General features: G+C 41.7%; 1 protein-coding gene across 1 annotated transcript in view; it reads left to right on the top strand.

Annotated features, from left to right (window-relative positions):
• Positions 1–26,402, top strand: part of EPHA6 (EPH receptor A6) — an 850,663-nt gene that overhangs the window by 463,970 nt on the left and 360,291 nt on the right. The window contains exons 4-5 of the mRNA XM_084646856.1: positions 6,144–6,299; positions 22,752–23,087. Of these exons, the coding sequence (XP_084502982.1) occupies positions 6,144–6,299; positions 22,752–23,087 (492 nt within the window). The remainder of the gene's footprint in view (positions 1–6,143; positions 6,300–22,751; positions 23,088–26,402) is intronic.

Genomic DNA, 26,402 nt, shown 5'->3' with positions numbered 1-26,402 from the left:
TTTGGGGTATGAAAAGATAAGAGCGTGCACTTCCCACCCTGCAAATCTTAGAGTTGTAGAGGTCAATGCATCCCAGTAATGACCATAGCAGGTGTAGGGTCTGATACTTTCTTGCTAATGCCAAGACTGCCAAGTTCACTCCCCTTGTCTCCTTCACCAGAAGTACTTATTGTTTTTTCAGTGACTGCAGGAGGGATTGTCCGGCTATGCAGAAAGGAGGAGAGGAGACAATGGATGTGGTTTAATAGGCCACTACTTTCCTAAATGTCTGGGAGTACCCACAGATAAAACTGTACATAGTGCAGGTTATTCCACAATCATTTACATATTCTTGGTGGGCTATTGGCATCCTTCCCCCTTACCCATCCTGGTCCCCAGCCAACCCACTGCTGGGACCTTGCCACTCTCACTTGGTTAAGGGGGGCTATAAAGGAGGGTTGCCACCCTGCCATACCAGTCATAGGCACCTCGAACCCCCCTGCCGCCGATTTACACTCTTTTTTAAAGAATGCGTTTCTTAAATCCTTTCCCAATCCATTTGATATGATCACCGTATTCATTCTGTGTGAAGTACCTGCATTGGACACAGGGCTTTCATGCCCCAGACTTTGCACATAAATAATCCCCTTATCTTCTGGTCACCTGTGCGGGACCTGGGATGAAGCTGCCTCCATGTTGCAGGTAACTCACTGGCTCTCTAGATACCCTCAAAGTGGGCAACACACCTTCTCCGCCATTCCCGACAAAGGTCCTCGCAGCTTAATGTGCGATGAGGTCATTCTTCCTTAATGCTCATTCAACAGGGAGTAGGAGAGGCGCCTGCGAAAATGGTTAAAGCTGTTGGGTCCAAGCTAAACTCTTAAAATTGCATTTGAAATTTTTTTTTCTCATACATAATTAATTGTTGCCTTTTCCAGGCCCCCATCTTTCTGTTTCCTCCCTCCCCTTCAGCCCCAGCCACTGAAGAGCTTGTCTTTGTGTCAAACCTATTTGACTCAGCACCGGGGCCTGTAGGATATGTTACATATCACTTCATGATAATTTAAAAAACTCAGTATGAACTGACCATGCAGCTCTAAAGAGCATAGTCACTAGCAGTCTTTACATATTTGTAGAGGACCTCACTCTTAAATTGTTACTTTGGTAAAATCATTGTTTCTTATGACTGGAGAACAGAAATGCTTTTTAGCTTTTGTGGCAGGGTGAAGCAGGTACGCCTGAATGTGTAAAAATCAGAAAAAGCCAAATTAATTTTTAAAATTATATTTATAACAAAGACTTTCATGGTGGAGAAGTTGGAAGGAGTGTGAGACTGTGTACAGCACGTACATGTTTTAGTTAATCTTTGTCCTGTTTTGTTATCTGAATAGGAGTTTGTAATGCAGGAAAGCAATAAACCAGTCGGACAGGTGTGCAGATTCATATGTGCAAATTTGGCAGTTGGCAGGAGAAGGAAGAAAATCTGCTATCACAGAATAGGTGGTGTGAATCTGAAATTCGTTTCAAAATAATATTGCAGATGTGACAGGGCTGGCCCAGATGGCTACAGGAGAGTGATAAAAGGCAGATATGTTAGCCCCAGGTTAAATAGGTCCCTTTTCCCTGGGTAAGGTAACAGGGAAGGTTCCAGAACAATCAGGAACTTTCTGGAAACAATTGAGGCAGACAGGCTGATTAGAACACCTGCAGCCAATCAAGAAGCTGCTAGAATCAATTAAGGCAGGCTAATCAGGGCACCTGGGTTTAAAAAGGAGCTCACTTCTTAAAAAGGTGCGCATGTGAGGAGCTGGGAGCAAGAGGCACTGGGAGCTGAGAGTGAGAAGGCATACTGCTCCTAGAAGGAGGACTGAGGAGTACAAGCATTATCAGACAGCAGGAGGCAGGTCCTATGGTGAGGATGAAGAAAGTATTGGGAGGAGGCCATGGGGAAGTAGACCAGGGAGTTGTAGCTGTCGCACAGCTGTTCCAGGAGGCACTCTAGACAGCTGCATTCCACAGGGCCCTGGGCTGGAACCTGGAGTAGAGTAGCTAACTCCCACCACTCTACACAACCTGAGCATTCCCTGATGATGATAAGCGCCTCATCAGTCATAATAAGGCAGTTTTCCAGCTTCCAGACTCAGAAATGGTGTACAGGGGCTGGATCAGAGACTGAGGATCTCTCTCATTGACTTAAATTTGAATCTTGTGTAATACTCATACTGTGTTTCTGTTGAATGACTGAGTGGATCATAATTTTTGCAGTGTTTGGTCCCAGGATATGAGAGAGATAAGAGAGGTGCCACTATCTTTTATTGGACCAACTTCTGTTGGTGGAAGTTACAAGCTTTTAAGTTCCACAGAGCTCTTCTTCAGGTTTGGGTGAGGAAGCAGAATATCGAAGCTAAATACACATTGGGACAAATTGCTAAGCAAAAAGGGCAACATATGAGGGAGGCAGTCACTTGAAATGAAGCGGTCAATATGGGGTTAAATCGTTATACACAATAGATGTTGTACCAATAAAATAAAAACCAGCAGGATCTTATTAAAGGGAAAAAGGCAAAATACCACATTTATTGTGAATACAGAAAGAATCATAGTAAGCAGTTATAGCTATAACATTCCATTCAATCTCATATTTATTCACACATTCATTCATACAAACACACACACACACACATACACACCCACACACACAGGTTCTGCAAGGTTGTTATCATAGTTACCAGCCTTAGAGTTGCTCATGCCAAGCCACTGGCCAGGTGGCCTGGACATGAGGAGGGAGCAGGGCCTTGTCAGATGCTCATCTGATGCTCCTGGAAGTTGGTTTGCAGAATCAGACCCCCAAAGTTATCACTTTTTAGAGTCTATTTTTATAGGAATTTCTTCCTATGCCAGTCTATGGGAATTGCTTCATCATGCTGTTGCTGAATCAATTAGCAGATAGCACATTCCTGACGGCTCCAAGATGTTATCTTGTTCTTTGGTTCTCCCATTCTTGAGGCTGTTGGGTGGATTCCAGTCTGCCCTCCGGGGGGTCCTCTGGTTATTTCCACTTGACGCCTTCTTCAGCCGATGGACACTGGATTCTTAGGCTGGCACCTCCCTGATCATTCAGTTATTATCCACACCAAGCATCCATCCACATACATCCTCTATCTCTATTTTAATCACAATGGTTAATACAACAAAAGGGCGGGGAGTCTCTGGGTGCTGTTTCTGTTGTTAGAGTATTGCTTTGAGTCTCTCTCTCTGTGAATTGCTTTGAGAACAGACTCTGTCTTCGAATGTACTAACACAATTAGCAGCTTGCAAGTTTCACACATAGAGGGAGAGAAACAGTACCAAAAACCAAGAGACCTCTTAATTAGTAATACCCTGGAATTTAAACTCTGGGGAATCAAACTCATTTGTGATTTTAATACAGAACTTCTTTAATATGATCCAACATAGACAATGAAGTGGGCAACCAAAGATCCTAAAATGTAGGTGATAAATGTGTTACATTAATTTTTGGGAGAATGGTCCTTGGGGAGGAGACGTCTTAAATGGCTATTACTGTGCTATTGTACTGGTACATTCACAAGCGTGGGTACTGACTGAATAGTAATAATCTATAAGCACCTACAAGGCAATTTTTGGCAATCAAAAGGAATGGTGGTAGATGATCTCCACCCCAGTCTGCCTATCATCAGTGCCCCAGAAAAGCCACTCTCAAGACCCGTCGATAGCCACAAGCAGTACTGGGTGAAGCCCTAGAGTGCAAGATCATGGTCCACTTTTACACAACATAAATCACTGCCGGAGCTACCAGCTGCAGAGGCGGCTGGGAGCCCCAGGGCTTGGGGGCCGTTTAAAGGGCCCAGGGCTCCGGCCACCACTACCTCCCCCGGCTCTTTAAATCTCCGGCAGTGGGGATCTGGCGGCAAGTTAAAGGGTCTGCTGGAGCTGGCAGAGATTTAAAGGGCCTGGGGCAGTAGTGGCGGCTGGAGCCCCAGGCCCTTTAAATTGCTGCCAGAGCCCTACTGCTGCTACCCCAGGGCTCCGGCAGCGGGGCTCAGGAGGCGATTTAAAGGGTCCAGGGCGCCAGCTGCTGCTACCACCCTAGGCCCTTTAAATTGCCGCTAGAGCCCCACTGCCGGAGGCGGTGGAGATTTAAAGGGCCCGTGACGGCAGCAGCAGCCGGAGCCCTGAGCCCTTTAAATCGCCTCCTGAGCCCTGCTGCCGGAGCCCTGGGGAAGTGGCAGCGGGGCTCTGGTGACAATTTAAAGGGAAGCTGGTTCAGTACAGCGTCCCGGGGCATCCCGGCTTACTTTCACCTCTGCTTACAATATTCTTTTCCCTACACCGGTGAGCATTGAATTCAATGAAAGCAGCCTCAACAATACCAGTCTAATAACATTATATATATATTCCCTTATTTCTCATTTAATGTACTCATGTACTCACAGTTGTGAACCACTTCAGACAGCGCAACAACATACGTCTGATTTCAACAGGCTTTTTTTTCCCCAGTTTTGGCTATTTACATGGAATATTATCTTAGGCCCAAAGCAAATAATGCTACTGAGAAATCTTAAATAAGCCACCAAAGGTACAAGAGAAACCCAATTAAATGAGAAATAAGGGAATATATATATATATTCAAAAAGCAGGGCAGACACACCAAACTGGTGGTATATTCTACAGTTAGATTTAACCAACCCAGTAACAAATGTGAACTCTTGGATCACTGTAGCAAACTTACCATGGAGTCACAAGCAAGCCTCGTGGGCTTGCCTTTCTATCTTACCACCCAGGCAAGCTGGACTTAATGATAAATGGTCACATACACCAAAAATATTCAGGTTGCTCCCAATCCCAAGAGGCCAGCTACTTACCCCAGATCAGTTTTATCTTAGATTTCGCACCAAAAAGCAATGCAGGTAGCTAATCCCAAAGTAAACTAATGATTTGTTAACGAGGAAAAAGAAATGAGAGTTATTTACAGGTTAAAGCAGGCAACACGTATACACAAATTAATTCATTCTCTGGTTCCAAAAGGTGACAGAGATGTCGTAATTTGTCAGCACTGAATGTCTTTTTAAGACTAACTCAGGTTGACCCTGGGGATCTCTGCCTATTTGTTTCTTAGCTCCAACCTTTGTAAGAGTCCAAACAGCACAGATGGAAGAATCTTTGTCAGCTATTTTTATTTCCCTCTTCTAGCATTCAGACCAATGGGACCAGCCTTTCTGCATGTAATTCTCAATGGGTGGATGGGCTAATCAACAAAGCTTTTGTCCTACAACGGCCCACTTAATTCTGATAGCCCTCCTAGATAGGGAGGAGCAGCCACTCTTGCCATCTGAGTTCACAAGTTTAGAGCAGGCATTTTTACCATTATAAAACAAACACATTTTATGTTGTAGCTTGGAATACAAACATTTCAAGTGAGATTAATGCATGCAGCAATTTACAAGCATTTCATAGAGTCTAAATGCTAAACACATCCTTACAAGCCTAACGCCTATCTTGAACAATACTATCATCAGTGACCCAGAAAAGCCACTCTCAAGACCCGTCAATAGCCACAAGAAGTACAGGGTGAAGCCCTAGAGTGCAAGATCATGGTCCACTTTTACACAACATAAATCACTGCCGGAGCTACCAGCTGCAGAGGCTGGTATACAAACACATCCCTACCTCATAAGGGTGTTATGAGAATAAATATGTTGATGACTTCAGGGTGTTCAGTTATTTCAGTAATGGGGACCATAGAAATACCTTAATTGATAATGACCTACCCCACTTTTTCTCTTTACTGATAGATGGGACTAGCATACATCATACAACTTGCTTCTACACTGTGTGATATTCCCGGAGACTTCTGTACAACAGTTACCTAACAGCAGTGCTGACTAAAATCCAGCTGTAAATTGCTGAGAGCTGTTTGCCTCTTTTCATTGTTGTCCTGCCTGGAGTTCTGAGACTAGTGATGTTTTTCATTCAGTCCATATATCTGAAGATTAAGCCAAGTACAGGATTAATACTCTGATTATAATGTATTCTGTATCTAGATTACAGAGAAAAGGAAGGTACATTGGAAATGCATTGAACATACTGTATGTATGAAAGAAGCCTACTGATAATAATGAATAATTGTTTTCTTGTTTTTACAGCTTGCAGGCCAGGATTCTATAAAGCATTTGCTGGGAATATAAAGTGTTCCAAGTGCCCTCCACACAGTTTAACCTATGTAGAAGCAACTTTTGTCTGTCAGTGTGAAAAAGGTTACTTCAGAGCTGAGAAAGATCCACCAACTATGGCATGTACCAGTAAGTCTGATCTGTAACAGTGTTTGAAATTCCCCTCATTTTCATCTTATTTATTTTTACATAATAGAGAAGGCACCTCTGCATGCCAATATTTTGACCTATCCCTCTAAAAGAAAACAAAGGAAAATGTTTTCCTTAATTACAAATCAAACAGCAGGTTTCTCTTTAGTCTTAAAGCTCCTAAAAATTACTGAAAGTTTCCCAGCTTAAGGAACATTTTTTGTTTGCTGGTTGGTTGGTTTGTTGTGGGTGTTTTTTTATTTTTTAAAGAAAAATGACAGAGTATGTAATTTCTTCCCACAGATAACAGGGTTGACGTTTGAGAAGCAATATATATTTCATCTATTAAAAAAATAGCTTTGTACAAAAACCCTCAAAACATTGAGGACACATATAAAGTTGAAGACAAAACTGGTAGTACTTATTCCTTTCCTCTGGCTTAAATAAAAAATAAATATCAAACAAGCATCATCCTGACAGATTGGCCTAAAAGCTTAACTATCCAAAAAATCCTAAAGTGAAGAGGGGCAGGGAAGATGCATTCAGTCATACACAGGTACAATTAAACCCTGTAGCATTTCCACTTCTTTCAAAAGACAATGAGATCTTTTTATACAGCTGTGATAATGAAAATTATTTAGTCTTTTCAAAATGTAAATGAAATCCTGTAATGTTTGACAGGAAACAAAACTAATGTATGAAAACCTGGAGGCAGAAATTCTGACTACAGAGACATTTTTCTTCTCATTGGATCAATTTGCTCATGTCTGGGGACAATGTAAAAATATAAATTTTCTTGTCAGTTAATAAAATAGTTCCCCTGGATTTTCATCGTTGGTTCATTATTCACTGATATTAATTTGTTGGTCCCAAAGTAACAATATGTGTTCCATCTGAGAGCATAGAACCAGCGACAGGAGCACACTATTTAGGTATAAAATATTGTTACTTCATTTAATGAAGACAAGTCTGGCTTGACTTCGCAAAATTTTCTAAGACCTCAAGTTTTCTGTGAAGAAATGCCATGTCTCTGTTTAATACCCAGTAATGATCTGGTTCTTTCAAATTGTGTTTGTGCTACAATCGTCTTATTAAGATAATTCTGTGAATTTTCAGCACATTCAACATTAGATGTACAAGAAGCCTACATTATTATTATTTTTTTAAAAACCCACAAAGCTAGAGCTCTGTTGCAAACTTCAAACAAGTTAGCATTCAATTCTTGTGAAATAGAATCATTTAAATATATATAAACTTTAATGTATTGAGGAGAGAGAGAAAAATGGCTGAGTTTTGAATGTTGTGGCATTCTTATCAATTTAAAACATTTTTGGATATATTGAGTTGAAATCAGTTATGTCAGAGCCAGAAATTAATGAAGAAGAGAAACATTTTGATATTATCTGCATATAAGAGAGGGTCAAAGTTAGAGTACAAGGGATGTTAAGAGTAACAAGAAGGGTTTCTTCAGGTATGTTAGCAACAAGAAGAAAGTCAAGGAAAGTGTGGGCCCCTTACTGAATGAGGGAGGCAATCTAGTGACAGAGGATGTGGAAAAAGCTAATGTACTCAATGCTTTTTTTGCCTCTGTCTTCACGAACAAGGTCCGCTCCTAGACTACTGAACTGGGCAGCACAGCATGGGGAGGAGGTGACCAGCCTTCTGTGGAGAAAGAAGTGGTTCAGGACTATATAGAAGAGCTGGACAAGCACAAGTCCATGGGGACGGATGCACTGCATCCGAGGGTGCTAAAGGAGTTGGCGGATGTGATTTTAGAGCCATTGGCCATTATCTTTGAAAACTCATGGCGATCGGGGGAGTTCCTGGATGACTGGAAAAAGGCTAATGTAGTGCCCATCTTTAAAAAAGGGAAGGAGGAGGATCTGGGGAACTACAGACCAGTCAGCCTCACCTCAGTCCCTGGAAAAATCATGGAGCAGGTCCTCAAGGAATTAATTCTGCAAACTTGCTGAGGGTGCAATCCATGCCATCACTTAGAGGAGAGGAAAGTGATCAGGAACAGTCGACATGAATTCACCAAGGGCAAGTCATGCCTGACTAAGCTAATTGCCTTCTATGGTGAGATAACTAGCTCTGTGGATGAGGGGAAAGCAGTGGTCGTGTTATTCCTTGACTTTAGCAAAGCTTTTGATACGGTCTCCCACAGTATTCTTTCCAGCAAGTTAAAGAAGTATGAGCTGGATGAATGGACGATAAGGTAAATAGAAAGCTGGTTAGATCATCGGGCTCAACGGGTAGTGATCAATGGCTCCATGTCTAGTTGGCAGCTGGTATCAAGCAGAATGCCCCAAGGGTTGGTCCTGGGATCGGTTTTGTTCAATATCTTCATTAATGATCTGGAGGATGGCATGGATTGCATCCTCAGCAAGTTTGCAGATGACACTAAACTGGGAGGAGAGGTAGATACGCTGGAGGGTAAGGATAGGATACAGAGGGACCAAGGCAAATTAGAAGATTGGGCCAAAAGAAATCTGAGGTTCATCAAGGACAAGTGCAGAGTCCTGCACTTAGGATGGAAGAATCCCATGCGCCGCTACAGAGTAGGGACCGAGTGTATAAGCAGCAGTTCTGCAGAAAAGGACCTAGGGGTTATAGTGGACGAGAAGCTGGATATCGGTCAACAGTGTGCCCTTGTTGCTAAGAAGGCTAATTTTGGGCTGAATACATAGAAGCACTGCCAGCAGTTCGAGGGATATGATCATTCCCCTCTATTCGGCATTGGTGAGGCCTCATTTGGAGTACTGTGTCCAGTTTTGGGGCCCACCCTACAAGAAGGATGTGGAAAAATTTGGAAAGAGTCCAGCGGAGGGCAACAAAATGATTAGGGGGCTGGAGCACATGACTTATGAGGAGAGGCTGAGGGAACTGGGGATGTTTAGTCTGCAGAAGAGAAGAATGAGGGGGGATTTGATAGCTGCTTTCAACTACCTGAAAGGGGGTTCCAAAGAGGATGGCTCTAGACTGTTCTCAGTGGTAGCTGATGACAGAATGAGGAGTAATGGTCTCAAGTTGCAGTGGGGGAGGTTTAGGTTGGATATTAGGAAAACCTTTTTCACTAGGAGGGTGGTGAAACACTGGAATGCGTTACCTAGGGAGATGGTGGAATCTCCTTCCTTAGAGGTTTTTAAGGTCAGGCTTGACAAAGCCGTGGCTGGGATGATTTAGTTGGGATTGGTCCTGCTTTTGAGCAGGGGGTTGGACTAGATGACCTCCTGAGGTCCCTTCCAACCCTGATATTCTATGAGGACAGAACTGAGAACAGAAGATGTCTAATGGTTGAGGAATGTCTATTACCAGTCAGAAGAAGAGTATAATTAGACAATGGAGAACATAATAAAGCAATATGCTTGATATTTCAGCATGCTGTGCCAGATGATCAAGAAAAATATCATGTTTGACTATATTAAGTGGTCACTATGTACATAAAGTCTAACATCACTAGAGTGTGATTAGAAAAAAAATCTATCTTTTTCAAGATCAAAGGCATTTATACTTAAATTAAGTATATGAGTCTGAACAAATTTCTTATTATGCTATGCTTACATAATTTCAAATTACATCACCACTCACAAAAAACAACCCAAACAATATTCTTTATATTAAAACTTGTAAATAGTTATGTAGGAAACCACCATTGTCTTGAAGCTGCAAAATAAAAACAAAACAAATCCTTGGGTTTTGTTTTTTATTTATGGTGCCTATACTCTTAATTATATATGTATTTCTTTACTATTTATCTTTCCTCTCTGTACAGACAATAGTGCTTTTCATTCATGGACCGCCAAAGAACTTCAAGAACTTGAATTAATGAAGACGCACAATATCCCTGTCATATGGGTATCATCCCATTTTACAGATAGATAAACAGAGACATAGAGGTTAGAGGAAGAATAAGTGGCAGAGAGAGGAATAGAACCCAGAATTCTTAGCACACAGACCTTGCTCTAATCATTAGGAAAAACTTCCTTTCTGGTTTGTAAATTTAATTTGCCACTCAGTATCAAGTTGCACTATGTAGGTATTAGTTAGTATAATGATGGGCTCAAGGCACAAAATTCAGATCCCAATTCTGAGCATTCCAAAAATCTCAGGATAAAATCCTGTCCACCAATGAGAGTTTTGCTGGTGACTTCAGTGCGGCCAGGACTTCACCCTGAATGTATTCAGATTGGATATGGTGTTCAGTTTAGGGCCAAGAATCGTCTTTAGTTGTGGACAAACAGGCTGATCTTCTGAATTGGTTGATACTGGGGAGGGGAAACACTAACTTTTGAATACTATTTGGTCCTATGGGCCTATTTGCCATGTCTCTTCCAGCAAACTGTTTTACACCCAGCTGGACCCTTTCCTCTTCCCCTTCCCCTTCTTCCCAGCTATGCTCTCCCTAAGCTGTGCACTCATGCAGCTGCCCAGGAGTGAATCAAGGGCCGTGCACAGTGGCGTGTATTCAGGTGCCCCTACCCCTGCTGTTCTGTAGCTGCATTGCTCCTGTCCTCTGCCTAGGGTTGCCAGGTGTCCGATTTTGAACCAGAATGCCCGGTCAAAAGGGGACACTGGCTGCTCCAGTTGGCATCACTGACCAGGCCGTTAAAAGTCCAGTCGGCAGCACAGCGGGGGCCTGGGGCTAAGGCAGGCTCCCTGCCTGCCCTAGCTCTGCTTAGCTCCTGGAAGCATCTGCCAGGTCCCTGCAGCCTCTAGGCCAGTGGTGGGCATGCGGCCCATCAGCATAATCTGCTGGCAGGCCGTGAGACAGTTTGTTTACATTGACCGTCCACAGGCACGGCTGCCCGCAACTCCCAGTGGCCGCGGTTCGCCATTCCCAGCCAATGGGAGCTGCGGGAAGCGGTGGCCAGTGTGTCCCTGCGGCCCGCGATGCTGCCCACCATGCTTCCCGCAGCTCCCATTGGCTGGGAACGGCGAACCGTGGCCACTGGCAGCTGCGGGCGGCCGTGCCTGCGGACAGTCAATGTAAACAATGTAAACACTGTCTCGCAGCCCCCCAGTGGATTACACTGACGGGCCGCGTGCGGTCAGGGGGGTCTCAGGTTGCCCACTACTGCCCTAGGGGCTGGGGCGGCCAAGGACTGGGAGGCTCCGTGCACTGCCACTGCCCCCAATGCCATTTCCACAGCTCCCATTGACCAGGAACTGGGACCAATAGGAGCTGGGAAGGCAGCATGTACCGTGCAGAACCGCCTGGCCGCCCATTTGCCTAGAGGCCGCTGGGACCTGGCAGACACTTCCTTAGAGCTGCAGTACGCGGCGCCACGACCCCACACCCCCTTATGCACCCCGACCCGGAGTCCCCTCCCGCTCCCCAAATCCCTCATCCCCAACCCCACCCCTGAGCCCAGAACCGGAGTCGTAGCCCTCACCCCCTCCTACACCCTAACTCCCTGCCCCAGCTCGGAGTAGTAGACAGTATTTTCTTATGTAGAAAGTATCTGATATTAAGTATTAACAATAATTAACTTTATTGTACATAATCAGAACAGTCATGAAGTTTGCTGAAAGGAGAGGGTGAAATAAACCCTTCATTTTCACCAATTCATTTGCTTCCCTTAAACCGCCCCCATGGTATTAGGAAATCCCTAAGAGCTTTGCACACAGATGTCTGCATAAGGGTTATTGCTGCCAAGTTTTTTTCAAGGTGTCAAAAAATCTTTGTATAATTTATAAATGATAACAAAGCAATCAGACCACATTCATAAAAGCCCAGTGACACATAATTTAGCTGAATCTGAGGATTAGAATTAATTGTCTCTTTTTGTTCCAATTTCTAAATCTTAGTAAATGATTCACTGCATGTCATTACAGCTTAATAATTGCATGAAATCACAGTTTAGCTGGCATAATTTAACGGCAATTAAAAAGCTATTTAATCGGCATGCAAATTAGCATGAGGGCCCTTGAGTATGAAGGGTGTCTGTTTTTTCTGCAGTATCTGCAGGCGGACAGTTATATACTTTCAGACATCCCCAACATAAATGATAACATTCTTCCTATTCAAGGAAATATGAATACTCAATAATTCATGTTTTCTATTATAACTAAGGAAAAGCCCCAAACCCTGAATATATCACTTCCTAGTACAAAATTACAACAAAACAACAAGTGTCAAATAGTTTTATCTACAATATTCATTCCTGTACTGATACCATCTATAGAGAGTGACAGAAATCTGGCAGAAATTTAACAGAGATAAAGCCAAAGAAATATGAGAGCCGTGCTCTTGATACTTGGATCTACTTTAATTACTTTGTCTTGAACTGCCAAATCCAGTCAAGTATTGCATTGAAACTGAACTACAATGATAATCATCATAATATTTATCTCTTAAATAGTACTACATTCAACCCACTTTACAAACGTTGGCTTCAGTCCTTCAAACAATTACACGCATGCTTAGCTATAAATGCATGAGTATTCCTATTAACTTTAATGGGTGTAAAGTTAAACACACGTGCAAGCATGATCAGGGCTACTAAGACTGATCCTGTGTTCCTTGCATACCTAAAACTCTCCATTGACCTAAACAATGGGACTTTGTTAGGTCCATTAATTATTTAATCCTCACAACATGTCTCCTGGATAAATAGACATAAATTATTCTAGTTTTTCAGATGGCCAAATACATACAGCGAATTTAAGGACTTCAAAAATCTTTAGAAGTGTTTGTTAATTTTGGGTGCCTCCATTTTTAAGTGCCCCAAATTTAGACACCTAGACCCTGATTTTGAAAGACTTTTGAACACACACAGGTCCCCAGTCATTATGTTTGAAATTGTGGGATCAGCACATCTGTCTCAAGCTGAGGGTCCTAAAACTGAGGCACACAAAATTTGTGGCCACTTTTAGAAAGTTTTGTTGAAGTTAACATTGCCAAGGTTACAGACGGAGTTCGTCTATCACTAAGTAGTCTGAAGGATGAAAACAATGGCAAACTGTTGGTTAATATGATTGCATGTGGTGGTAAATTGTATTTATAAATATTTTAATTAAATTTCAGTTTTGCAGTATTAGACATATTTCAGTGTCACATTTATGAACCAGAAAACAGTTATTTAAAGTTTAATTTAAAAAGAATAAAGAAGGCAAAATACAAAAATAACTGCTGAAACTGAGCAGAAGTATTTTATCTGTTCATTTTCACCATGAATGAGCCATAATATTTCTGACAGCCTAATGGTAGAACCAGGGTTCTAAATTGTCCCCTGGTACCTGTAATAGTAACTGATTCCTGCTGATAAAAGGTGTCTGGCTGCTGAACTCAACATTCTATATAGGCAGAGAGTACCCATGATCACCCATTCAAAAATATTCTTGTCCACTAAAAAAAACCCAGTTTAATTTGCATGTGTTCCAAATATAGCAACTAATTTATCACCACCATGAATACAAAACTCATCTTAGTAAAACCACTAAAACCACCATTTAACCATTACAAATAAACACCTGTAATAAAATAGCCACTCAGTTACTTAACTACATTTCCGAGAAAGCCACAAGATTTATGGTCAGAATTCACATAATCTCCCACATCACCAAATCTAAAAACATTTTTAGCTGTGCCTCTCTTAGAGAGAGCTCCAAATTGCAAGTACATGCAGGAAAAGCTATATTTTTCCAACTTTAACTGCCCAGATTGTTGACAAACACATAAAGCCACTTACAAACTATCCCACAACAAGAGAAAATACTTGTAAAGAATGCATAAATCAATACATTGTATATCAACCCTCTCTGATTAAATATTATTCCAGTAACTATATAATCAGCCTCTTTTATTTATTCTCCCCTAGAGAAACCAGCTATCCCTGCTGAACATAAATGTTCTTTTGATATTCGGGTCAGGATCTTTTAAACAGTCCTTTAACCTCAGATTGAGACATGTACATTTCAAGATTACTCCTGGACGTGCCAAAAAACAGAAGAAAATATACTGGTCAGGGGAGCAAAACATTAACCAAATATACCCTGTAACATGCTGTCAGTGATAGGCATACCCCACCATATCCCCAACCCAAGCAGTCATTATGCACATTAGATACCATAGTTAAAGCAAACATTTAGACACAAACAAATTGTTGTTAGAATTGAATTTATTAATATGGTACTACTGGGGTGAATAATTTAGTACCTTACGGACAAGTTAAGAAGACACCGAATCTGTTTCAAAGCACTTTCAGTCTATGGCCACAAGAGTGCAATGAGCTTTGTGTGGGTGGATCCCGACGTCTGTGTATCCCTATTGGAGTTATTTGGGTCCTGTGTGGATGTGGGGCCCAACTACTCAGAGCTCATTGCAGGATCAGAGCATAAAGCCCCTTATCCTGCAAACAAATACACATGTGAATATCATTGCACATGTGAGTAGTCCCACTGGAATCAGTGGAACTATTTGCATACATGAAGTAATTTTTTAACAGATGTTTGCAGAATCAGAATTAGAAGGAAACATAAGAAAAGAAGACAAGGCAAAGTGGGTCTGGTGAGCAGGAATGAGAAAAGGAAACATTGGTTCCATATACGGTGTAATTCTGACTGTTTTGGGACTCTGGTTATCAAAAGAAAAGTAGAAAGATTAATTACTGGTAGAACATTAGTTACAAATAACATTGTTAAAGCTAAGATTAGTATTGGAATGCCTGAAAAAAATAAAAGCTTTAAGTATCAGGATATGGGGAGGCTAAAGGTAAGAAAAGTACCTTAGTTAATATGCGACCTTTTAAAATCAAACTATTAATCTTTTCTCCTATTTTCTTAATTTTATGTATGTGTATATATGGATGTATATGTGTGTATTCATGTTAAGGACATTATTTGCTGTTACTTTGTGTATGTGTAGCTAGTTGCTTTGATATACTGAAATAGTGCCATACTTCAGTTTGAATCAATGGAAACCTGTTTTATTACTAGCAAACTAAATTCCTATCCTTTTGACAAACCAGCCTATAACAGTATTATGATGCTGATAAGTACCATACCTGTAACGTTACTGCTTGCTACAGTGTAAATGCTTTAGTACTTGATATATAATCATTTTGTGCACTTTTTGGCTTTGGAGTGGAATAGCAGTTATTGTTATGTTGCTCAGGCAGTGTGGGTAATCTCTTTATTCTACTAGGTATACTCAAATAAAGGACTAAAAGTCAGAGGAAAACAGATTTGTGTGTTTTGACCTAGTTAGAAGAAAACAACTGTAACGTGTGAGATAACTTATTGATGTGAATGTGGAGACAGTGAAACATGTATGCCATAGTATGGGTAAATGCAGAGGCTACAGCCTTTAACAAATGGGGAGTCACAAACCAGCAAGACTGTTCCAGTGCAGATTTCAAGTGGGAACTGAGGGCCCCAGGTTCTGTAAACATGAAGGTGGATATGAGGGCAATGCCCCCTCTACATCCTCAGGCCTGCCCAAGATCCCTGGCTAGAAGCCAAAGCTGAAACCATTCTTGTCTTCCACACAGGATATTGGAGAGATGAGAGGAGGGGAGCCCAAAACTGCATAGGAGGTGGGGACATAGCCCATTACTGTTCAGTTCAGGTCTCTGGGCCTTTGCCAAGCAGTCCATTGGGTAACAGAGACTTCACATTGGATTCTTTTAAAGTCCCAAAACTGGACCTCCAAGATGATGGATGGAAGGTGGAAAAATCCACATGGCAGCTTGACAATATTGCCATGCAGGAAAAATCGCTTCCAGATCCCAAACAAAGTTTGCCAATCAGCCAAACCCCTGTCGTCATAAGAGATCCAACTCAGTAGATAAGGTTTGGTTAGGGTTGGGCTGCAACAGAGTCCAAAATGGCTGCAGAGTCCAGTAGCAAGATCAGGCAGTAGCCACCCCCATCCTCTGACCTTGGCTGATGAGAGCTAATCAGCTGGCCACTCATGGGTCCACTGTCCAATGGCAGCAGAACGGTCATCATTACCTAGACGCCATGTGAAATAGCCTTTCCCATCACGTGCGGGAGTGGGACGGGGGGAGGGAAGGGGCAGAGGGAGTGAAAAAGTAGCAGCATCCTTCTCTTCCTCATATGTAAAAGCGGCAAGAAGAGGGAGGGAAAACCAGGGGAAGTGTGTTTTAGCAATCTCCTAGCTGCCCCCACTTGGGATCTCCCCCTGCCCCTTTACATCCAAAGAGAAGGCAGAAGAGACACCACAGCTAGCAAGGTGAGCTTTTATCCTTTAAAACACTAGCTAATAACACCAGCTGTTCCATTAAATATAAGGTATAGCAATCTCCATGAGAAAATGAACGTCTCCAAAAAGTTACCATACCTCTCAGTATCCGAGAGATACTGTCATTATTTCCTACTGTTAATATAGAGAAATACTGCTTTATCTTACATTCAATACTGTGGTAGCTGTTGATAAATTCTGATATATATATATATTTTTAAGCTGTGATACTGTAGTCATGTTTCTCTATTAAAATGAACATTAATTATCATTGCTCTGTCTGAGTCTGTATATGTGGGATCATAGATCATTTTGTGCATTTTTATAAGTAAAATATCAGTTTTCTGATGGTGTGTTTTATGTAAATATTCAGAGGCATCTTTAAAAACAGCAGAATTTTAATAAACCAGATTTATCTCAGTCTTCAGATGAACATCTTGTCAGAAATGCTGGAGTAGTTGATTTTATAAACCATTACTTTTGCATTCTATCAAACAGTTTCAGTTCTAAAAATTAAATTGGAGCATCAGGCCTACAACAGATGTACATATCTTACAAAAACATGTACATCTATGGTGTTGAATCATCAGTAAATAGTATTTATGTACAACATTTTATTTCATCCCTAAAGAGCCTGATTTATAAATGAAGATTTTGAAGCTCTGAAATAATAGTGCTTTATATACCATATTCTTGTTTCTTAGGTCAAAAATCCCCAGTAGGTGCTTTCCTTGGGCACAAGACCCTGCCCCCCATGTTGTAAAGTACAGGAGTCAGGGTTTTAAAAAAAAATTGAGATTTTTTTTTACATGCCTGGTTCTTCGATTTTTTTTTAATTGACTAAAAATTGTTCTAAAGGAGAATATAATATTTTAATTCTTGGGCCTCTTTCCATGGACTCTATGTGACATTCAACGTGTTGCATGCAATATATTTTATTTTAGAGTTATACGGAATGGTTTGTAAATGTACAGTAGGATCTTTACATCTGCTTCATGATTTCTAAAGCCATAAAATGCTTTGTCTGTACTCAAAGTTTAAATGATATCTCATCAAAACTTTGTAGTCACGATTCACTGGCAGGTTGTATAAATCATGAAAAGCTATAGAAATGTAATTTTGGGGAATGTGGAATGATAAATCATAAGTCATCTTTAAACTTCTCAAAGCCTTGCGAACCATTCACTACTCAACCAAGTGCACACTAATTTTATTTTGAGAACTGTAAATATGATGCTTAGTCAACTCCTGGGGGGAAAAAAAAGATTGTCAGTTGGAGATTATACATTCCTCTGGTGTATTTTAGGAACTAGGCCTTGAGGCTTTGCATTTTGACAGGTCTCCATTTCTTATTCTGAATTCTTTTGTGAGCATATTTTGTGTTGTGTGAAAAATTAGCTTTGGATAGCTCATGCTGCTCAGTGATTCATTGAAATACTATAAGATTAAAGAGATTGGGGTTTTAATTCTTAAGATTCTCGTAATGGTATAATTTCTGCCTTTCTTCCATCCCCTATGCTGTCCTTGGCTCCAAATATTTAGGCGATGGGCTTCTGCCATGGTTTTATATCAGTCTCTAAGGCTACGTCTACACTATGAGCTGGGGGGGTCAGTCCCCTGTTCGTGTAGACATATTCACACTAGTGCTCATCAAGCTAGTGTGAGTATAAATAGCAGTGTAGCCACGGTCACATGGGTAGTGGCAGCAGAGGCACGGCTGAGCCAGTGCTGCTCAACTGGGCCTCTGTTGCCACTCCCCATGCTACTGGGGTGGTACTGCTATTTATACTTGGGATAGCTCAACGACAGCTAGCGCGAGTATATGCACACAATCCAAGAAATCACAACCCTACTACATAGTGTAGACCAGGGGTTCTCAAATTTCATTGCACCACAACCCCCTTCTGACAACAAAAATTACTTCACAACCCCAGGAGGGGGGACTGAAGCCTGAGCCTGCCTGAACCCCACTGCCCCAGGTCAGGGGGCCAAAGCCCAAGCCCGAGCCCCGCAGCTCAGGGCAGGGGGGCAAAAGCTGAAGCTCAAGGGCTTGAGCCCCAGCCAGGGGGCCTGCAACATGAGTCCTGCCGCCCAGGGATGAAGCTCTAGGGCTTTGGCTTTGACCCTGGGCAGTGGGGCTCAGGCTTCAGCTCCAGGCCCCAGCAAGTCTAAGCCAGCCCTGGAAACCCCATTCAAAGAGGGTTGCAACCAAACCTGGGGTCCCGACCCACAGTTTGAGAACCGCTTGTGTAGACATGGTCTCAGGGTTGGTACCTAAGGCGTTTGAGTGATTTGCCTAAGATCACAGTAGCAGGGTTCAGTTCATGTTAGTCATGTGGAGAATAATGCATTGTCCATTTGCACTGGATCATTTTGCAAGTTCAACCTAGAAGGTCACATGGAGTTTTGGGTTCTACACAACTCAGAATCTCCATTAAAAAACTTTCACCTTTTCTCCAACTAGGGTGTATCTTTCCTTCCTTTTCCATTTGTCCACCAAATCTCACTTTGTTTGTCATTATGGGGAAGTAGGTGCTGATGACATGACTCCTGGTCTATCTTGTGCAACTCGCTCTATGATCTTCCCCAAAGTGGTTAAGAAGCATTTTTTTTTTTCTGCTTCTATACCGCCGCCTTTTTGTTCTTCCCCATTCAATTCAAGGTCTTATGAGGTGTTAAGTGGGAAGAAAAAAAAGTGTCCCTGTTGCGAGGCAAGTGCACCGCATCCCTTCCTGGGAGGGGGTGGGGGTAATGATGGCACCGCGGCTGAGTCTACACAACCATCACTTGTCTTGGGATAGCTTGGTTGGGGGTCTCCACACTTTATGAGGCAAGGGCCATATTAGATTTTTGAAGGGGCTTCGTGGGCCGAAGCAACTGTGAAAGAAATTAAATATATGCAAAATCATTTAAAAAACAACACTACTCTAAGGTGTCATTATTGCATTAAATTCTAAATAAGGCTCCCCTGTTTGGGTCTGCTCTGCCCCATGCCTGCTCCCTTCTCCCTGTGCCTGCTAGGCGTGCCTGCTCTGCTGAAGAAAATGACAAAGGATTGAAAGTTGGGCTGTACTTTGGTAAGAGAAGCTCCAGGTTCCCATTGTTGGTTGGGACTGTTTGGTTCTATTAGTGCTGTAGTTAAAATGTAACCATTATGAAATTGTTAATTTCCATCTTCTTTACTCCATTTATTGGAGATGTAATTAAGCATCTGGCTTGTATTTTTACTCTAAGGCTCGGCTGCAGCAGCAACTGTCCCCTAAGTTGGCTCCCGGGGGCACTCACTCCTCCGCACAGCTCAACTGAGCTACCCACCTCCCCTACGTGAGCTGCTGCCGGCAGCCCCTCCCCCTGCCTGCTCGGCATGCCTACTCAGCTGCAGCCTGCCTGTTTGCTTCTCCCTGTACCTGCTCGGCTGCCGCAATGACTCTCCCCTAAGTTGGCTCCCCTTTGGGCGGCCACTGGCTCCCGGAGGCACTCACCCCTCTGCACAGCTCTGCTGTGCTACCTCCCCGCTTGAGCTGCTGCCAGCAGCCCCTCCCACTGCCTGCTCGGCCTGCCTACTCCGCTGTTCGCTTCTCCCCTGTTGGTTGGAGGGCCAGACAAATGGAAGCCCTGGGCTGGATCCAGCCCGTAGTTTGGAGACCCCTGGCCTAGGGTAAAAGTCAATATGGTGTCCCTCTCTCGGGGATGTATGGCCTAGCAATCCGTGTCAATAGGGCTGCTCTGTTCGGCATAGCTGCGTGGCCTAGCAGCCAGAGTCCATAGGGCTGCCCGGTTTGGCAGAGCTGTGTGGCCTAGCGACCAGAGTCAATAAGAAGGGTTGTACAGCCTAGTGGCCAGGGTCAGGGTCATGCTTTGTTCAGCAGGGCTGCGTGGCCCAATGACCAGAGTCAGTATAATGGCCCTCTTCAGTAAGGCTGTTTGGCCTGGCCACCGGTCAGGGGCATGGGCCACCACCTGAGTGGGGGTGGTGGCCGTGTAAGGGGAACCGGGCCTTCCCTGCTCCACAAGGTCCCAGCTCAGGGCCATGTCAGGGGCAAGTATGCCCACCGGAAACATGCTGACCCTACGTGGCACAATAACTAGTCCCCCTGAACTACTTTCTACCCTGTTCCTGATGCAGTGGCTCCAGGGTCTCTGGGCTCCTCTCCTTGGGTGTCCTCCAGAGTATCAGTGTCCCTGCCTTCCACCATCTGGGGCTTTCACGGTTCCCAGGATGGAGCTTGCGTCATGCGTCCTCCCTCCTTCGCGGTCAGCCCTGAATGAGCTGAGCTGCTCCCTTTTATATCTAGTCTCCAGCTGGAGCATACCCACCAAGGCTGCGGGGACATGGCCTCGTCAGCCCAGAGAGTAGAGGTAACCCCCACAGTACCAATGGGGGGCAAGTGTGCCCCGTCACAGTCCCCTGCCACTAACACTCCCATTCCCAACTAACTGTTACTGAATCAGCTGCAGAGAAATCCTGTAATGTTTAGCAGGGTAGTTCAAAACCTCCCTTGGGGTTTCCGAGCAACGATGCCCTGGAGTTTGTGGCATCATAGCTATCGTGTTTGCTTGGAAAACCCAGGTCTTCCTGAGTTACCACACTAAGGATTTAAGTGCTTCTCTGCAGCCAGTTCAGTAGATAAATGGATGCCTTTCTTGGCTGAATCAAGGATCAGAGGAGATCAGAAATGAAACCAGCGAGGCATCCGCCTTTTCTAGGTGCTGGTGGCATTCCTAAAGACCATGGTTGGGGGAGAGGCTTTTTAGAAACCTCTGAAGATCCTGAGAAGAGGCCAGGAGAATTCCACCTAGACTTAGGCATTATAGTTTCCTCCTGCTCCTGCCTATGCCATCCTAAGACATCTAAGGCAAGGTTAGGTGCTTTCCTGGGCCAGTCAGGGGAGAGAGCCAGCTGTTTGGCATAGGAGGAGGTGTGGTTCTGTGGGAGGCAAGGGAGCCATGAAAATACCTTGGGGCCAAATTCCTAGAGCTTTCTTGAATCTGCTGAACTTAATGGTTTGCAAAGGAACACAACCCTACCATGATTTTTGACCTCTCGTCATTACAGGCCAATATTGTCATGACAAAATTAGAAACCCAAATAAGTGACCTGGCCTTAAGAGTTGCTGCTGAACACTTGGAACTCGCCCTGAGGTGAAAGGGAGCTCCAAGTGCTCAGCACCTCTGAAAATCAGACCGTTTTTATTCATGTGCCTTTTATGGTGTTAGACACCTTCATTTGCAAATGTTGATCTACCTTTAAAATTACAGTCCAAGATTCTCTTGGCTTCTATTTCTATATTAATCACCAGACATCTCTGATGGTTGCTCTGTGTCTTACTGGACAGCAGAATGGTGATCAGGAAACTGAGTAATAATGAACTTTTATAACAATAGTAATGGACCTTCACTTGCAGTAACACCAATTTATAACAGAATCCTGTCAAGCCTCACAAATTAAATGGGTTCTGGACAGGTTCATAATTTGGATGGAGATCATCATCATAATAATAGTGGTGTTGATGGGTCAGCAAATGACATCATTTCCTCTGAATCATTACTGAATAGTATCCCAGAGTGATACTCGTGAGCCCTTTGAACCTCAGTGGAGCTGCCATCTTTTGGATGAGTTGTAGAATAATAGCAGGTCAGGGATTGGAAAAAACTCAGTTTAGTTTATCTCCCACTCTCTCCCTCTCTTCTCTGTCTGAGCAGAATTATTCCCTATTATACATTTACTGTTTTTAAAATGTATTCATTTAAAATCTGAATAGCAAAACAGATTAAAAAGACATCCTAAAAAGCCTACCATAATAGAAATAAAATAAACAAAATATATCTTGGGGGCAAAAAATCTATGCCTACTTCCCACTTGCCCTGTGGGTATTTAGCATGCAATTCTTGTTTTGTCAGGCCTAGTTTTTGAATGTCCCAAATAGTGGGATATTTTTAATGTTTATCTTAAATTATCTCTTAATTTCACCCCATTCATTTTTATATCATTCTATACAATCTCAGATAATTATTTCCCCTCCTTAATATTTAACTTTCAAATATTTTAAATGTTTAGATAATTTAGACTGTTCCGTTCTACTTGTCACTAACCCAAATTGTATAGTTTGCATATGTGTATGTGTATATATATATATATGTATACATTGAACTCTTTTAGTTTGTCATTATAAATCAATAGCTCAAGCTCTCTGTTTTTCCAAACTACACAATAAGGATAGTTTAACTGTTTTCTTTTTTTCTAGGGCCACCTTCTGCTCCACGGAATGTGATTTTTAATATTAATGAAACAGCTCTTATGTTGGAATGGAGCCCACCTAGTGACACAGGGGGGAGAAAAGATCTAACCTACAGTGTCATCTGTAAGAAATGTGGATCAGACACCAGCCAATGTGAGATATGCGGTGGAGGTATCCGTTTCATCCCAAGACATACAGGCCTGATTAACTCATCTGTGACTGTACTTGATTTTGTGTCTCATGTGAACTACACCTTTGAAATAGAAGCCATGAATGGAGTCTCTGAGCTGAGTTTCTCCCCCAAGCCATTCACAGCTATCACAGTTACCACAGATCAAGATGGTAAGTTTTGTTGTTATGCATCAATTACTGCCTGTACAGTTTGTGTATATTAGTTGTAGCACCTGTTTTAATGATATCTGATTAGATGAGGAGTAAGTTTTGCAAATTATTAGAAGTTGCTAAGTGCTTTTTGTGGGGTTTTTGAGCACTCACAGTTCCCATTCACTGATAGCACTCAGCACCTGTCATGGCTAGTTCTTATGGCACCAATATATAAAAGCACATAAGCACATGCTTCAGTGCTGTAAATTTAAGTATATGCTTAAAATTAAGTATGTTTGAAAACAGTGGGATTGGCTAACTGAGAAATGGCTTTATTTAGGAAAAGGGATAAAGAATTATGTTGAAAGGCTAACTTTTCTTTGATTACCAGAAGTAGCATGAGGATGTGGAAAACCTATATGAATCCATTTTATGGAGAGCCTAGGAAAAGGGAATTGTCGGAGTCTTTAAACTATTGAAGTATACGGATTAATCAGTTATTTTATTGGCATGCTGTAGTCCCAGGGGTATGGATATAATCAAATGAAATATGCATTTTAAAATATTAGAACTTAACACTACTTATACACTGATTTCATGTATTTCACATTTCAGAAGGGTGAAAAGAAAGTAAACTAATATTTAGTTTAATGATCTGGCCAAGTTTCCCAATACTTGATTCAGTATGCTATAGTTTAGAAGATTTCTACATAGCCTTTTCAGCTACCCTCTCTCATTATGTGAGACATCTGAATGTGCATGTGTGTGAAAGAGAGAGAGAGAGCTTTCAACTGCTGGGTCTGGGGATTTTTTTGTTTTGGATGTGGGTTCTGTTTTGGTAACAAAATTTCTGTTGTGGATGGATTTTTATGGGAACATGATGAACTAGAAGAATTCCTGTATCTTTTATTTCTATTTGTGTTTTCTCTCTCTACTGGAGCCTATACAAATGCCTACTATGACAGCAAACAGCACCATGTGTTATCAACAATATAATCTATATTGGTGCTCTCTCCTGGCTTGAGGTGTTGTAGATCAAAAGGTTGCTTCAAAATTATTCCATGCTGACATTTGTTCCAGAAATGTATTTTCACCTGCTGTGCTGTGACATTGCAACTGTAGCTGAAGTTCTGAATGTAAAGCTTCAGGTAGTGGAGTAGTTAATAATCCATTTGTCAACCTTTTCTTAGTAAAAGCCCTAATGTTTGTGAGGACCTAATCATGGCTTCTAGTTGTATTCAGACACTTAATTCCTGCATAGGTCAGCCTTTCAATTCTGGGGAAGTAGCTTTGTTGATGAGTGAGTAATGACTTGTTTTTGTTTCTACTTGGGCAGACAAAAACAGACAAATCACTGTGTTAGAAAATGGTCATGAAAATTGACCACAAAAACCACAAAATCTACTTGCCCCCGTTAACATGATTATGGTAATAAAAAAAAGCTAATGATATAACATGCTAATGGTATATTTTTTGCTTTGAGAACTGTCTGGAGCCCTCACAAGCTTTGTATCACTTTCTTGATCTGCATCCCTTTTGAAAACTCTTACCCATTCTCATTAAAGCAAAAAGCTGTGTCAGAAGCAGCTACTGTATGTACCGGTACTTATTTTTAGAGGTACTGTTATATGATGCTAAATGCATGTTACTAAGTGTTCACAGGCAGAGGTCACCAGAGATTTTGTTTTTAAGCTGGCAAACAGCTATCTGAACACAGCTTGTGAACTGTAGCTAAGCCAAAGATTTTTTAAAAATAATGTATCTTTTGCTGTTGTCTGTTCCCAGTATAATAGTATAGATTTTCACTTCAGTTTAGCCAAACAGAGAAAAGACCTATGATTTGGTAATCCATGACAGCCTGACAATAAATTCTAGCGGGTACTCTGCTTGCTTTCCTCACAAAAATTCTTACATTTCTAAAGATGTTACTGTTAAAGCTTCAGAGAATTTAAGGATAGATTTTCAGAATCTCAGTCAGTTTATTTAGATATACAGGAAGAGGCAGTGTAACAAATGAAATGACAAGCCTCTATAAAACATTTTTATAAAGATAAAAGCACTTTTGTAGTCTTAGAAATTCTGTAGTTGTATAAAATAGTGATAACAGTAGGTTCTATATAAAAAAAATAGAGAGAAAATAATGTCAGTAGGAAATATGCCCGGGAAGAAAATTAATAGAGATTTGCTTGATGGAAACTACGTAGAGAAAACAATTTTTTTAAAATTTTTTAAATTTTTTTTGCAATCTTCTGGTTAGGCCTGAATAAAAAGTAGTAACTATGAAAGAACAGAATGGAAATTGTTCTAGAAATTTGAGCTGAGAAAAAGAGAACAGTGAGAGGAGCAGTTGTCTAATTAATCTGAATAAATTAGAACGAATGTTTCTGAATATTGCGGAGACATAATTAATGTTTGTAAAGCACTTTGAAATTCTTGGATATAAGGTTTTATATGAATGCAAATCATTGTTTATTATTGTACTACTTAGTGAATACAGAAAAAATAATATAAATAAGTGTTAATGGGTAAGGCTATAATCATTCATGAACAAAGTTAATATACATGGAGGGCGGGGGGAAGCTTAGATAGTTTCCAGTATCTGTGAAATGTTTTAGGGACCAACTACTCCTTTTTCAAAATAAGCCTACTAATAGGGTGTGTTGCACAAAATTCTTCCCCAGCTATGGAAACCCAAAAGGTACATTTCAGTCTCCTGGGCAAATATATGCATGAAGTATTTAGAACTTTTAAAATATGCATAGGGTATTACTTCGTAGCCCTAGGTATATTTGTATTGTAGGTCTTGGTGACAACTCTATAGTTATGACTGAGATGCGTTTTGCATTTTACTGTCTCTTGGCCCAGATTAGAGGAAATTTATTCTTAAAATGAGATTTTTTTCAAAGTGTGTTTGAATGTTATAACTCTGTGTGGGTGAGAGAGGGTTATTTTACACATGAGTAAGTGTGTTGAGCACTGAATAATTTTATTCCCCAAATTACTAAAAGTATAGTGTAGAGAAACAAGTGCTTCTCTTACAACTAATTCAGAAATGAGACACCCCTTACTATTTTAGTCATATAAGGTGCCGTAGGGTACACCATAACTAAAAAGACCCTCAAAATTACTCACAGTTTTTATTAAGGATCTAATACAGGAAGGAAAACAAAAAGAGAATGTGAAAAAATAATAATAAAATGAAGACAAGAAAACAATGGGTTACTTAAATTACAGCCTCTTCTATTGTTCCTTTCTTGTGGAGAGTTTCCAATAGGGCTCGCACAGAGCTCCAAATAGAGCTATGCAACTCACAGTCAATAGTTCCTCTGCAGA

The sequence above is a fragment of the Lepidochelys olivacea genome, assembly GCF_965140295.1.
Source record: "Lepidochelys olivacea isolate rLepOli2 genome assembly, chromosome: 1".
NCBI classification, from domain to species: Eukaryota; Metazoa; Chordata; order Testudines; family Cheloniidae; genus Lepidochelys; species Lepidochelys olivacea.
The sequence above is the reverse complement of the archived record's forward strand: the minus strand, read 5'-3'. Positions and strand labels throughout refer to the sequence as shown.